The sequence below is a fragment of the Rana temporaria genome, chromosome 8 (genome assembly GCF_905171775.1).
Source record: "Rana temporaria chromosome 8, aRanTem1.1, whole genome shotgun sequence".
Classification (NCBI taxonomy): domain Eukaryota; kingdom Metazoa; phylum Chordata; class Amphibia; order Anura; family Ranidae; genus Rana; species Rana temporaria.
Window position 1 is genome coordinate 102,942,418 of NC_053496.1, and position 15,944 is coordinate 102,958,361.

Genomic DNA, 15,944 nt, shown 5'->3' on the forward strand with positions numbered 1-15,944 from the left:
ACATTTTAATTGATTTAAAATGAACTCCGGATAGGCATAAAACATCAAAAGATGCAGTTAAATATTCATTAGATATCATTATATCCAAATAGTATTAGTACTCAATGCACAACTCTGGGAAATCTGCAAATTGTAAACCTCCGCAGCAAAGGTTAACTGCTGGTTTATTCTAGGGGAGAGTAGTAGACTATACCCTGGTGACCTGCATCTATCTTGATGACATCTTGACCTTAGGCCACTGGAGCATGGGGAGAGCCCAGCCCCACTGCAAGGGAAAACTTTCAAGATTCCTGGTGTTCAACTTTAAATTTGTCCTTACACCAGCTTCCTGTAATCCCCTGCAATGCACGGCTGATTTTCTCAAGCTCACTGTCCCCACTCCAGTGACTCCTGAGCCAGGGCTGCAAGAGAGGTCTCCTCCTGCAAGTCAGGCTCTACTGCCAGGTACGCTCCATACCCAATAGTATCTGCTTGTCTAGAATGGGCATTTTGTGATCTAGATACCCATTATAGACACTATAGTCAGATCCTCCACAAGATATACTATACTAATATATATATATATATACATATATATACACACACACACACACTGTATATATACTGTATACTGTGGAGTGCATGACTATAAGTTGTCCTGTGGACAGATTCTCCCACCTGAGCTGTGGATCTCTGCAGATTCTCCAGAGTTACCATGTTCCTCTTGGCTGCTTCTCTGATTAATGCTCCCCTTGCCTAGCCTGTCAATTTAGGCGGGTGGCAATGTCTTGGTAGGTTTGAAGTTGTGCCATACTTTTACCTTTTTCAGATAAAAGATTGAACAGTGCTCCGTGAGATGTTCAAAGCTTGGAATATTTTTTTATAACCTAACCCTGCTTCAAACTTCTCCACAAATTTATCCCTGACCTGTCTGGTGTGTTCCTTGGCTTTTATGATGCTGTTTGTTCACTAAGGTTCTCTAACAAACCTCTGAAGGCTTCACAGAACAGCTGTATTTATACAGAGATTAAATCATACACAGGTGGACTTGATTTACAAATTAGGTGACTTCTAAAGGCAATTGGTTCCACTAGATTTTAGTTAGGGCTATCAGAGTAAAGGGGGCTGAATACAAATTTTCAAGGCACTGTATATACTGTATTAAACCATTTTAATCAAGTAATTGTTTAACTGGTGTAATATTGGGGGTGTTTAGCTCAAGTGGGATATGCGATTTTAAGCGATTCACGCCAGTCCGGAACTATGTTTAAGGGCTTGTTGGCCCACTTTTATTGAAAAGGCAAAAATAAACAAAATCCAAACATAGGTTCCCCACGCAGGGGGTTTTCACTGTCCACACAGAACAGTACCTTCAGCCTCCTGGCTTATACGTGCCAAAGAAAATACCAAGCCATCTGGCTCTTGTCAGCAGTAGCACAACTGCTCAGGCTCCAGCATGGAGCTCTCCTGACTCCTGTCAGCAACCTTAGACTCAGGTCTCTGGGGTTCCACAGTGCAGCCTGCACTCTCCAGCTCTCTAGCCACTTCACAGTGCACACCTGCACTCTCTGAGTTCTCCCTTGCAAGCCTGGACTCCTCGGGAGGGTGGAGCCCAGAATGCTGGTCCTGAGTCTCCTATCAGGCCCACACACACCTGCACAATCAGTGTGCTGATCAGCTCTAAAGCCTGAACCCAGGACTGGGGATTTTATTAACCATTGAGGAAACTTGAATGCCAGTTTCCTCTGTAAACTGCAAGCTCCCTGGAGCCCCTCAACCAGTCCAATTAAAAACGCTGGGTCACCACACCCCTGGGGTACCACACTACTACACTGGGTATCATTACGATCAGAAACAGTCAACCGCACTAAGCTCTCTGGTCATCGTCTAACTTCATCCAATAAACTACTGAACTTTGTCTACTAATTACAAAACTGACCTTTGATTCCTTTAAACACAAGACTACCATAATCGGACCTAGACTGGCCATCTAATGGTTGTAGCATTTGCCAAAAACAGGATTTTTATAATAGCTTACCTGTAAAATCCTTTTCTTGGAGTACACTACGGGACACAGAGCCATGTTCATTACATAATGGCTTGTATGGTCACCAGAGGTGATTGGACACTGGCACAACCAATCGGAGACAGTTCCCCTCCATATAGCCCCTTCCATCCGGGAAGTACCTCAGTTTTGTAGCAAAGCAATAAGGTTCCCTTTAAGAAGGGGGGACCTCTGTGTCCCGTGGTGTACTCCAAGAAAAGGATTTTACAGGTAAGCAGTTATAAAAATCCTGATTTCTTTATCGTGCACCACGGGACACAGAGCCATGTTCATTACATAATGGGATGTCCCAAAGCAATGCCCTATATGAAGGGGGGGGGAGACACAGATCAAGCAGACCGCCAGGGACTAGAAGCTCTATACTGCCATCTGCAGTACACTTTGCCCAAAGGCGACATCCTCATGTGCCCTCACATCTATCTGATACAATTTAGAGAATGTGTGTACTGAAGACCAAGTTGCAGCCTTACAGATCTGAGTCACCAAAGTCTGGTGGTGCACTGCCCATGAAGCACTTATCGCCCTGGTTGAGTGCGTCTTAACAGAAAAAGGAGGAGTCTAATTCTTTAAACCATAGGCTTGAAAAATAGTCTATCAAATCCACCTGGAAATAGTGGATCCTGACGCCGCTTGTCCCTTCTTGGGACCATCCGGCAAAATAAACAAAATATTTGTCTTGAGTTTCTGAGCGGTCGCCTGCCGATACACTCTCTAGATCTTGTGAGAGCTGTAAAGGTGTAACAACTTTTCCTCTGCTGTCTGCGGATTCAGAAAAAAAGAAGGTAGGACAATGTCCTGATTCAAATGAAAAGCCGACCCCACCTTAGGTAAAAAGGCAGGATGGGGTCGTAGTACAATTTTGTCTTTATGACAAACTAAATAAGGCTCTTTACAGGAAAGAGCTGCTATTTCAGATACTCTTCTAGCCGAAGACATAGCAATCAACAAGGCCAAATTTCTGCTTAAAAGAATCAGCGGAATGTGGTGAATAGGTTCAAAGGGTTACCTCTGCAACACTGATAATACTAGATTCAGATCCCATGGGCACAAGGGAGGTATGACTGCCGGTTTGAACCGCAGTACTTCCTGAATGAAAATCCGCACTAGGGAATGAGATGCCAGCGGTCTTTGAAAGAAGACTGATAGAGTTGATATTTGACCCTTAATTGTACTAAGGGCTTATTTCATATCCACTCCTAGCTGGCAGAAAGCAATAATCCTACTTATGTCATATCTCTGAGGATTCCATTTGTTAGTTTCACATCATGAAACATATGTTTTACATACTCTGTAGTAGATCTGTCTGGAAGCTGGCTTTCTGGTGTTAATAATCATAGAAAGTACCGGACCTGAGAGCACTTTCTTCTTCAGAATGTGGGTCTCAGCAGCCAAACCGTTAAATTTAGCCCTTGTAAGGAAGGATGGAACACTGGACCTTGTGATAACAGATCGTGACGAAGCGGAAGCTTCCACGGTGTTCCTACCGTCATCTTTATGATCTCGGCGTACCAAGGTCTTCTGGGCCAATCTGGGGCCACTAAGATTACCGGAATTCCTTCCCTCTTGATCCTGCAAATCAGTCTGGCATAAATCAGTGGCACTACCAGTGCATCTGATCCGTAGGCCAGAGGATCTCTTGTCCTGGCCACAAAATTGTCCAACTTCCTGTTGAACCGAGAGGCTAGTAGATCTATATCTGGGGTTCCCAATTTTTGGCAAATGGCCTGAAAGATTTCGGGATGGAGAGACCACTCTCCTGGTGATAACTGCTGGCGACTCAAATAGTCTGCTTGCCACTTTACCCATGGAATGAAAATTGCCGAAAGGCAAGGAATATGTTTTTCGGCTCATCTCAAGATGCAATTCACTTCCTTCTGGGCGCCCTGGCTGCGGGTGCCTCCTTGGTGATTGATGTAAGCCACTTCTGTAGCATTGTTGCACTGAATCCGAACTGGGTGGTCCTGTAACCTGCTTGTCCAAGTTCTGAGGGCCAAGTATACTGCCCGTAACTCCAGTAAATTGATGGGTAGCTCTCTTGGCTTTGGTCCAGGTTCCCTGGGCTGAACAAAGGGAACAAAACCAAAAAACTAATGGTGGTTTCTCTGCAGGCACTTGTGGTTTTCCTGTGGTTGAGTGCTAGAGGATGTGTCAAGTAATTTAGCAGTTACTGGCAATCCTGCTGTTCAACATTCCAATATGGGCCATGCATAATGTTCCCATTTGGCATGGTATCTTTTTGCTTTTGAACTGTGTGAAACAAATGCAAAACAGAGAAACATCAGATGTTTTTGTATCAGAAGTACTTTGCCTTTGTATTAGCTGGTATATTTTGTGTTGTGTCTGTGAGTCTTTTGCTTTCTACTAACCTTTTAAAGCAGTGAGCTGCTGTTAAGGCCCAGCAACTGCTGATCAGGGTTGCTCCACATAGTAAACGAGTTTCTGTGTGAAATCCTTTAAGTCTAAGAGAAGCTTGCCATGGCCAAACCCCCCTATAGGAAGAAATCACAACACAAATATTTAATGACTCTACTGTCCTTTTTATTGCAAGTTATATTAATACTAATAAATAAACAACAACCCACGCACCTAACCCACTATGGCCTAAAACATTAATGGAGGTGAATATTAATACTAAAACTATTCCATTAAGTTGATCTTTGAATATTACTCCACTCTGATGGCAGACCCTAACCCCAGATTTGCTACTGTCCAAGCCTTCTGGTCCTCTCTAGATATACATCTTACTGATTCTGATTGGTCTGAGTTCAGTAGTGCCTACAAAAGCTCTTCTAGGGATAGAATAATCCAAATGAAAATATTTCATCATAGTCATCTCACACCTGTTAGGTTGTATAAAATGGGCGTACGCCAACATCTGATTGTTTAAAGGGCTGTGGTGACTAAACATTGTGGTCAGAAGCATGGACATCTGCAGGTAGGGGCAAGGGGGGGCAAGCGCCCCCCTGGAATCAGGGATCGGATCAGGGCTCCCCACTCGGTCCTTATCCTAGTGCTGAGTGGGACAGCAAAGGCCTCAAGGGGTGGACAGGATGACTTTACCCAGTCTACATAGTGCGAGCGGCCCAGGAGACGGAGGCCACGGCAAAGGAGAGCAGCAAGATGCCAGAACAGCAGGCACAGCATCCCTGTCGCCTACCAGAGCCTGGAACCCCTGGACTCCTTAAACCTCCTCACCGCTCCCAGGCCTGGAGGACAGACTGACTGGGGTTCACAGAACAAGGACGGGCAGGAAATACAAGCAGCCAGGGACCTCTCCATGTCACATCAAAAATCGGATGTAAGGAACAGAGGACCTCCTGTCCTCACCCAGAATGAAAATGGGTCTTGCCAGCTGCTGGCTATCATGGACATCCTACTGGCATGCAAGGTACCGTACTGAGCATTACACACACCACTGGGACACAGGAGCACTAGAAGGACTGCAGACAAGGCTAGGGGTCTCTCTCTCTGACCCCCCCTCTCTCTCAACCCCCCATAATCCCTCTCACCCCCTCCCTCTCTCACCCATCTGCCTTTCTCACCCCCCTCTCTCTCTCTGTCACCTCGCTCTCTCTCTCTGTCACCCCCAACATCTATGCAGTCTCTTACAGTCTCTTGCGCCATGTCTGCAGTCTCTTACAGTCTCTTGAGCCATGTATGCAGTTTCTGACAGTCTCCTGTACTATGTCCGCAGTCTCTGACCACCTCCTGTAGTATGTCTGCAGTCTCTGACCCTCTCCTTTAATAAGTCTGCAGTTTATGACTGTAATAATGACATTGTTGAAAAGTGTCAGAGCATGGGTGACCTTAAAATGATGCCCCCCCGCCCCCCCTGAAAAAAAGTTCTGCGGATGCCCATGGTCAGAAGTTAACTCCTTTATTTCCATGGTCCTAGGTTTTCCCAATATACTACATCCTAAAACTGTCAACTGGGTGCTTTTGGAAAATTATCCGCATCCAAAATATGTTAAACATTTGTTACAAATGAGAAGAGAGGCAGTGCCTTCTAAGTGTAGCATAACATTTCTGGCTTTATTAAACAACAAAGAGGCAACTCACAACAGTTATGCCCCGTACACACAATCGCAATTTTCGATGGAAAAAGTCAGATGCACTTTTTCCATCGGATTTTCTGATCGTGTGTAGCTCCATCAGAGTTTTTTCATTGGAAATTCCGATGAATTGCATCGGAGTTTAGATATAGAACATGTTCTATTTTTTTCCGATGGAATTCCGATGTGATTTGGCCGGGCAAAAGCCTGATCATGTTTACGCGGCATAAGAGTGTTAACAGTATGCACATGTTAAATTTACCATGTCAAAAGTCAACAGCTATGCCCTCACCTCCATCTTTAACCACTTACGGTGGCCACTGACATGTGTAAAGAACAGTGATATATGGCTACCAGAGGAAGGGCAGCCTGGCTTCACCTATTCTGTGCTGGGTAAGAGGCAAGATAGTGATGCTCAATAGGGAGAGTAACATTAGAGACAGGCTGACTTTTTGTATACAGGAACGATTATGCACCAGAAATTTAATTATAAGCTTATACTTGGCAGAGGTTTCTGTAAACATTGGCAAAGAAAACTGTTGCTTTAAATCTGTTGATACACTCAAAATTTTTTGCTTCTGAGCTGCTATAATCCTGTCCATAAAAGGACAGAAGACATACAGTACACAACGTGTCAAGACAACTGAAAACAACTGTGCAATGTCCAAAGCTAAATTTATCATTCTTTTGGGCAATAAAAGAATTCTTTATTTTTTATCCTGTAACACAAATATGTTGAGAAGTGTTATGTTTTCTTTTAAAATTATACTCCGTTAGCACATCTTCATTTTGCCAGCATCTTACTGTCGCCTCACATTTTACCATGTTTGGTGCTAATCCAGAATGAATTGTGTTCTGGGCAGAAGTGCTTTAACATTTACATGTACTGATTTTATACACAGTCGCTTTGGCAGTAGAGGAATGAAAGAAAGGTATTTGCTTATCCTTTAACAAATAATATAATCAGGTACATTACTATTCATACCTGACTGATTTGGTTCCACCAACAATTCTCTTCTTTCGTCGAGTCACCAGACTAATTCCACACAGGGCAGATTCTGCATCTAATTGAAAAAAATTAATTTGATAAAATCTCGAATTTTTATGATTCTAAAGGCATGCAACAGTCCAGTTTTACTACCATAAACATAAACAAAAAAATAAATAAAATACAATTGTGCTATATTAAGGAAAAAAAATTATACATACATACATATATATATATATATATATATATATATATATATATATATATATATATATATATATACATACATAGTAGGTGGCCCCCCAAAAAGCCTGGGGTCTGGTGTTTTAAAATTATTAGCCTAGAGTCCCAAGGCCTGGGGTTGGCTGGGAACTCTGGGCTATACAGGGTCGGACAACCACTCCGCGCGGCCGAGTGATGTGCACACGATGTGCTGAAAAAAACGAAGTTCAATGCTTCCAAGCATGCGTCGACTTGATTCTGAGCATGCGCGGGTTTTGAACCGATGCTTTTGTGTACTAACCATCGGTTTGGACCTATTGGGCAGCGGTCCATCGGTTCGATTTTTAAGCAAGTTCTAAAAATTTGGACCGAAGGACAACGGACCGATGGGCCGTACACACGGACGGTTTGGACCGATGAAACTGGACTTCAGGCCATTTTCATCGGTTTGGACCGACCGTGTGTACGCGGCCTCAGAGGTTGTAGATGTATTGGATAAGGCCCCCTTCACTTGGGAACCTCCATCTTACAGATTCCACTTGCTCAGTGGGGGATCGCTCCACTGATCCCCGCTGAGCAGGCAGATGACATGTCCGTGTCTGCTCTCCTCTATGGGAAACTTGGGTGGAAACGGCCTGTCTGTTTTCATACGATCCTATGTGATCCTATCCACCAGACAGATGGAAAATAGGACCACCATCCATCTGGATTTTGCAGGCAGGATCGGATCGGATGGCAGCGGGAGACTGCAAGATCTGATTAGGTCCGCCTGAAAAACTGACAGGCGAACTTGATCGTGTGAAAGGACCCTTAAGCCTGGTACACACATCAGATTTTCCCGTGGACAAAGCGTAAGACTTTTATCCGAAGGGTGTTGGCAAGGAATTTGTCTTGCATACAAACTGTACACAATTGTTGGCCAACAAACATGAAACTACAAGTTTTTTCCAAAAAAATTATAAAATCTAAACCATTTCATAGATAAATAAATATAACAAAAATATAAGCTGTTGTATGAATATCTGTATATTAGTAAAAACAGATAAATAATTAAATACAATGCTAACCTAAACTCTAAAGATTTTTAAGGGGTTAATAAGATCTGTGAGGTTTGCGGACTACCTGAAATGTTCACAAATTCAGTGGAATGACACTAGCACTTAGTTTGGAATGGGATCAGTCACTTTGGTGCAAATTATTTGCCCAGAGTATTGCTACCCTATAAAGTATAAAAGAGATTCACGTACACACGATCGATTCGTCTGATGAAAACGGTCTGATGGACCGTTTTCATCAGACGAATCGATCGCGTGTTGGCCCCATCGTTTTTTTATCCATCGGTGAAAAAAACTTAGAACTTGTTTTAAAATTATCTGATGGTTAAAAAAACGATAGAAAAAAACGATAGCCTGTGGGCACGTCCATCAGTTAAAAATCCACGCATGCTCAGAATCAAGTCGACGCATGCTCGGAAGCATTGAACTTCATTTTTCTCAGCACGTTGTAGTGTTTTACGTCACCGCGTTCTGACACAATCGTTTTTTTAACCGATGGTGTGTAGGCACGACTGATGAAAGTCAGCTTTATCGGGTATCTGATGAAAAAATCCATCGGTTTAGATTCCTTTAGATATCCGATCGTGTGTACAGGGCATAAGGCTCCATGCACACTGGTATAAAAAAACATTGCTTCTACAGGAGTTTTGTGTTCTGCCTGTAGAAGCAACTCAATGTTATCCTATGGCCCGGATTCACGTAGAGCGGCGCATAGTTATGCCGGCGTAGCGTATCGAATATACGCTACGCCGACGTATCGCAGAGCGGCGAGCACAGTATTCGCAAAGCAAATGCTCCCAACGTTGCGCCGGCGTAACGTAAATTCGTAGGCGTAAGCCGTCCTAATTCAAAGTAGGTGGAAGTGGGCGTGATCCATTTAAATGAAGTGTGACCCCATGCAAATGATGGGCCGAAAGGAACGGCGCATGCGCCGTCCCGTGGACGCATCCCAGTGCGCATGCTCAGAATCACGTCGGGAATACTCCCTAAGATACGTCGAATCACTGCCTACGACGTGAACGTAACCTACGCCCAGCCCTATTCACGTACTACTACGTAAACGACGTAAAATACGACGGCTGTTACCTGGTCCATACCTTAACATGACTTACACCTGCTTTATGAGGCTTAACTTTACGCCGGGCGTACGACTTACGTAAACCGCGTATATTAATGCGCCGGGCGCAAGTACGGTCGTGAATCGGCGTATCTCAGTCATTTTCATATTGGAAGCGTAAATCAATGGGAGCGCCCCTTGCGGCCAGCGTAAATATGAGCCCATGATACGACGGTGTAGGAAATTTACATTGGTCGGATGAAGCCTAATTTCAGGCGTATCTTGCTTTCAAAGTCAGGCGCATAGATACGACGGCGCATCTGTGCACTTACGCGGCATATCTCGAGATACGTCAGCATAAGTACTACGTGAATCCGCGCCTATGTCCATGCATATTAGGACGTTTACAGGCATATTCTCATTCGCGTTTCTGATTGGAGCTCACTGGCAGAAAAAACGTAAAACTCTCCTAAACTCTGTACAAAAAATGCTCTATATGGAAGTTTTTTACTCCAAAAAGAACAGACATTTTTTTAAGCCCAGTGTGCATGGAACCTAAGTATGCCCAATGCAATTTAAGACTTCACATTATAGTCTTTGAGAACCTAACCTAATAAAAGACAGGCACTTGTATTTTTTTATGGGATTGATGAATTGTGATGTGTTGTTAGCACCTGTTTAAGGCTCGAATCACACTGCTGAGATGGCAAATTTGTATAATTTTGTCTGCGACTTTGCGCTGTGCCTTCCTTCTGACTTGGATGCTATTTAGGAGCCTCTACAAGGGCTCTGAAAGTTCACCCAAGTCAGCCCAAAGTAGCGCAGGAACCTTTTCTAAAGTCGGAGCGACTTGTGTGTTAAGACGGCTATCACATTGCATTTGACATGTCATGCGACTTGGGGTGTCACAAGTCAGATCCCATTTCGCAGCCGTGTGAACCCGAGCCTCACTGATTCCAATACATTTCATGTGCCATACTCGCTGAGCTCCGTTCACAAATCATTATGTGGTCTATTGATTTAAATAAATCATTGGATGAATGACAGCATTCTCCCTTCCTTAAAAAATTTGCATCATAAGATGATTTTCTAAGATTGTCAGCTCCACCAAGTGGCCATAATGCAGTATGTTTCTGTTTGAGCTATTTCAGGAAAAATGCTTCATTACAGCCACGAGATGGAGCTGATAATCAGGTAATTAGTATATTAAAGCAGGATTCACCCAAAAGTGGAACTTCCGCTTATCTGATTCCTCCCCACCTCCTGTGACACATTTGGCAACTTTCGGGGGGAGTGGGTACCTGTTATTACACCGGGCCGCAGAGAATTACGTCAGCAGCTTAGTGCCCCTTTCCTACTTCCTCCCTCCTTCTTCTTCTTCCTCCTCCTTCCTCCTCTCCCTCCTCCCTCCTCCTTCCTCCTCTCCCCTCTCCCTCCTTCCTCCTCCTCCTCCCTCCTCCCTCCTCCCTCCTCTCTCTCCTCTCCCTCCTCTCCCTCCTCTCCCTCCTCCCTCCTCCCCAGTGAGAGGGAGCAGAGCACTTAGCTCATGCGCAGTAGTAGGGACTAAGCCGTGAACACTACCAGGTTCCCTTACCCGCAATGGTGGCAGCAGCACCCAACCAGCCGATGGAAACGTCAGCTGCGGTGCTGACAACGCTGGACTCCAGTACATGTAAGCGTCCTAATGTTAAAAGTCAGCAGCTACAGTATGTATCTCCGGTTTAAAGACGATAAGCTCAGAAATTGCCACGGATGCGTGAAATGCTTGTCCCATTAATTCAGTAATTTTTTTTTTAAATAGGCCCCGATGTGTCACCTATATTGGAAGTATCCCTGTGGTTTAGGATATACTGTACTGTACAGTATGACTTCATTTACATGTGTCTAAAATAACTGTCTCGCTTTCATTTAAAACTCTTTGTTTCAATCTTTAAAAGCCATTTTGCATAGCAGGTTGTACTAAACTAAAGGACAAAACAAGCAGTTCTTATTTTAGACATTTTGATAAATGAGCACCAGTGTTACTGCACATTGATGAGGGTTGTCATCTCTGATTTATTATGCTGATTCTTCATCATTGAAACTTTTCAAACTAGGTGACCTCTGTTACATGACACTCAAAGTAAAGAACACATTTTTCTGCCGTTAATCCCTCTTGGTGATGTATTGCGCCTAGTTCATAAAGCATTTGCAACACTTTTGTTTCTGACAGTGACTCATGCACCAAATTTAGGTAGTTCTACGAAGTGCCATTCTTACATTGCGTTGCACTGAATGCACCAAATGTAAGGCTGCTTTCACACTGAAGAGTTTTTGAAGCCCTTTTGCTTTAAAAAAAAGCGCCTGAAAAGCTCAAGAAAATGCTTCCCTTTAAATTCTATGTATGTGTTCACACTGGGGTGGTGCGCTTCTGTTGCGGTGTAATAAATACTACTTGCCGCATTTTTTGGGCATGTTTGGTGAGTTAAGAAAAAACGCATCAAAAATGCTCCCCACCATTGAAATGAGTGGGACCGGCATCAAAAACACCATTCTAAAAGTGGCGCAGCATGAGCGAATTTCAAGTACAAGATCTAGACTGGTACATGAATTTGGCGCATTCAGCACCACTTTTACAAGGTACGAGAGACACTTTCACAAAATCTCTCTGCGCCAGTCTTTATGAATTTAAGGGATTGAGTTTTCTAGTCCTCACTTAATTCAGATCAGTTCTAGGAATTTGAGTCATTTGCAGACATTAACCAGCAGAATATATGGCACTTGGCCTATGGATCTCAGTAGTGTAATGACAAATTCTATACCTTTCAGTCCAATGATTTTCTTCTCTGCATAATCGCATATAACGCCAGCATCTTCATTGTGCCAGCAGTTGTGGATCCCGCTGTCCTGCTTCCTGCATTCTGCCAGTGTGCTCTCTGTGCCATTGCAGTCTACGTTATCCAGGTGAATTGGACCTTGTCCTTCACCAAAGTAAGCCATTGTCCTGGCTTTGGCAGGACCCCTAAATATAAAAAAATATATATATATTCGCTCGTTTTGCTCTTGAAACAGTATCATTGGCTACATTGTATATTAGTTGCTCTGTCTATCTCATGATGCACCATGTTTGCAAGAACAATACCTCTTGGGTTGATTTACTAGCTGTGCATGGTAGCCAATCAGATTCTAACTTTAGCTTGTTCAATTAAGCTTTGACAAAAAAGCTGGAAGCCGATTGGTTTCTATGCAGAGCTGCACCAGATTTTGTACTCTCGAGATTTAGTAAATTAACCCCAAAGTGTACTAGATAGCTAAAACAAACATACACCATCTGTGGCTTCAAATTATAGAGGCAACTCCACAGCAGGGAGAAATCCAACAAGCGGTCCTGTCCTATAGCGAGCTTCAAATATTTCACATAAAGGGGTGATGCCGTGATGTAGGCAAATTGTGAAAGCACTTTCTGTGTAATGCCAAAGGTTAACGGAGAACCGAGTGTGAATTGCTGTTTATAGGCAGTTTATTTATTTGTTTTTCCTAGGGTTGTCCCGATACCGATACTAGTATCGATGCCTAATCCGATACTTGGGCAGTCAGTGGTGTTCCTGTCCCCCTCCATGTACCGCTTCTGTCCCCTGCCATGCTTCGCTCCTGTCCCACTCACTGACTCTTGTCCATTCACATAACTGAAACATCATAACTGGTATTTACGATGCTTCAGTTTATGAATGAACATTCATTTTCAGTGCAGCCGAGGCTGCTGAGAAAAGGGACCTGGGGAATCTGTGTCCTTAGTCCCTCTCTGTCTCAAAGGTGAGATATGAGGGGTCTGTTAAGACCCCCGATATCTCACCAAAGCCCCCCCAACAGGGCTAAAAAAAAGTTTTTTTTTGTGCAAAAAAATGATTAAAAAAAATGGTAAATAAATAAATAAAAAAAATTTAAATAAAAAACATACCAGACACCATCCACTCCCCCCCCCTAAAAAAAGGAAGCATTGTAAAAAAAAAAACATAACAAAAAATTGTAAAAAAAATAAAAATACTGACACATGTGCCACTGTCACATGACATTAAAAAAAAGTATCAGTAATCGGTATCGGCGAGTACTTGCAAAAAGTATCGGTACTTGTACTCGGTCTTAAAAAAGTGGTATCGGAAAAACCCTAGTTTTTACATTACACTCTGTCACTTGCCAAGCTCATATACTGTTATTTTTGCTGTAGATTAGCCAATGGTACATGAACTGGAGTTGCATGGGGTTACAACCCTTTATCCAAGTCATAACGTGTTTGGTATTTGTTTAGTCATCTATTTTATTTTTGTTTTTGTTCAGGTGGAAATATTGTTAGGTTTATTCCACCTAATTGGCTGTGCCCTCAATTAGCAGCTGAATACATTTTGTTTAAAGTGGAGGTTCACCCTAAAAACTAATTTTTAACATTAGACTAAGCATAGTAAGGGCATTTACTTTCGGCAGGTCTTTTTTTTTTTTTTTAGTACATACCTTTATATTCTGATTTGGTCCAGGGCTTCCGCGTTCTGATGACTCCGGGACTGGGCGTTCCTATCCCTGCCTCAGGGTTCCGATGACTGCCGGACTGGGCGTTCCTATCCTTCGGTTCGATTATTGACGGCTTGTGAAACAGGTGACCTGTCGCACAACGCGCGTCACCAGATTTCCGGAAATAGCCGAGCTGCGAGTCGGCACTATACGGCGCCTGCGCCCTCCGTGTAGAGCTGACTGCGCAGGCGCAGTATAGTGCAGACTCGCAGCTCGGCTATTTCCCGACATCTGGTGATGCACGTTGTGCGACAGGTCACCCGTTTCACAAGCCGTCAATCATCGAACGGAAGGATAGGAACGCCCAGTCCCGCAGTCATCGGAACCCAGAAGCCCTGGACAAAAACAGAATATAAAGATATGTACGGAGAAAAAAAAAATTACCTGTCTAAAGTAAATGTCCTTAGTATGCTGGCTCTGCTAGATGTAAAGTAAAAAATGTTTGGACCCCCGCTTTAAGACAAGAGTTAGTAGGAAGCCATTTAGCTGCTGGAGTTGTGGTTGTTTTTTTGTCTTTTGTTTCTTTTTTTTTTTTTTTCATTTAGGTTGAAAAAGTTCCAAAAGGTTTAGGCTTTGTCCACCTGAAAGGGGGTTAGTGCATAGGTTTTAAGGTATAGATAAATGCATTGTTGTTGGTGTTTAATCGTTTCAATACAGGGCATTTTCACCCCCTTCCTGCCCGCCCGCACACCGGTCCCGAGCGATGGCGGTTTCGCGCGCGTGCCGCCTAGCCACCCAGGAAGCCCAGGACGTCCCTTTGATGTCCACCCGGAGGGAGGGAGGGCTCCTGCTGACGCCATTTTACAATGGTTCGGTAAGGAAGGGGTTAAATTGAGATTTTTTGAGAAGCAACGTTCACGTTAATTTTTTTAATTTTTGCTCGTACCATGGGGATCCATTTTAGAGTGGGTTCACCCTAAAGGTATCATGGTTGTTTTGATAATTTGTTCAGAAGTCAGGAATACTAAATTCCTGTGTGTCAAGGAAGGAACTATAAGTAAACATAGCAAGCGAGTAGATATTGTGTATAAGAATTTAATTCTGCTCTTGTTGTTCACTTCCAGAGTCCTGGTGGAGCGAGATTGGAGAGGATTCTGGAACAGAGATGAAAGATGTTCATCTGGTTGGCAGTTCGTCTGTGCCACACCACACCGCGTGCACGCAGAGGCGGGCAGAATTATCAACCAACATTAAGCCGATTGTACAGTCTCTGTATGAGGGGCAGTGGCCTGATGAGTTAGCATCACCGCTTAGTAAGACTTTGGCAAAACACATTGCTTACACTAATCCAAAGTGGTGGTCAAATGCCTGGATGGGCTGTACTAGTTTGGATTGGGAAAGGTGTTATGCTGTATGATCCCATATACAGAAGTGAAGAATCGCTCTGTACTGTATATTTGGTGGCATCAATGGGCTTACTGACTGGGGATTCTACCTTGTTGCATTTGAGGCTAAATTACCCACATGTGATCAGAGAGGATGGAAGCTGGAGCTAGGTTGATATTTCCCTCTGTCGGAAGCATGACCATGATGTGCTTTGTATGCCAGTTCAATACACAGTTGTGAACATGAAATTCCGGGAAGATATTTCACTCTGTGTTCTGGATGGAGAGATCATTGCTGGGAAGAAAGCACCTGGTTATTATTTGGGACATAGACGAGTTTGTTTCTTTGTCCTAGAGCAGGGGTGTCAAACTCAATTTCATCATGGGCCGCATCAGCATTATAATTGCCCTCAAAAGGGCCAGTTGTAACTGTAAGATTAGATGTCCAGTGTATCCCCCCCCCTTTACATTAGATGTCAAGAGCCACTCTACCATCAGAAGTTGAGTCCACCACTCTCCCTTATATCACAGTGCACCCCCTTTCCATATGCTGCTGCTGGGAAGAAGCTGGGTGCATTGCTTGAAAGCAGAAAGTAAGGGTCTGGAGTAGGAGCAGAGGACTGCTGGAGCTCTCCTGCAGCTGTAGGAGAGGTGCGAGG

The 15,944-nt window shown here is 43.7% G+C and overlaps 1 protein-coding gene across 1 annotated transcript in view; it reads right to left on the reverse strand.

Moving 5' to 3' along the window:
* LOC120908932 (neurotrypsin-like) overlaps positions 1-15,944 on the reverse strand; it is an 82,896-nt gene that overhangs the window by 5,258 nt on the left and 61,694 nt on the right. Inside the window, exons 11-13 of the mRNA XM_040320445.1 lie at positions 12,220-12,419; positions 7,082-7,160; positions 4,411-4,533 (exon numbers count right to left, since the gene is read on the reverse strand). Coding sequence (XP_040176379.1) covers positions 4,411-4,533; positions 7,082-7,160; positions 12,220-12,419 — 402 coding nt within the window. The remainder of the gene's footprint in view (positions 1-4,410; positions 4,534-7,081; positions 7,161-12,219; positions 12,420-15,944) is intronic.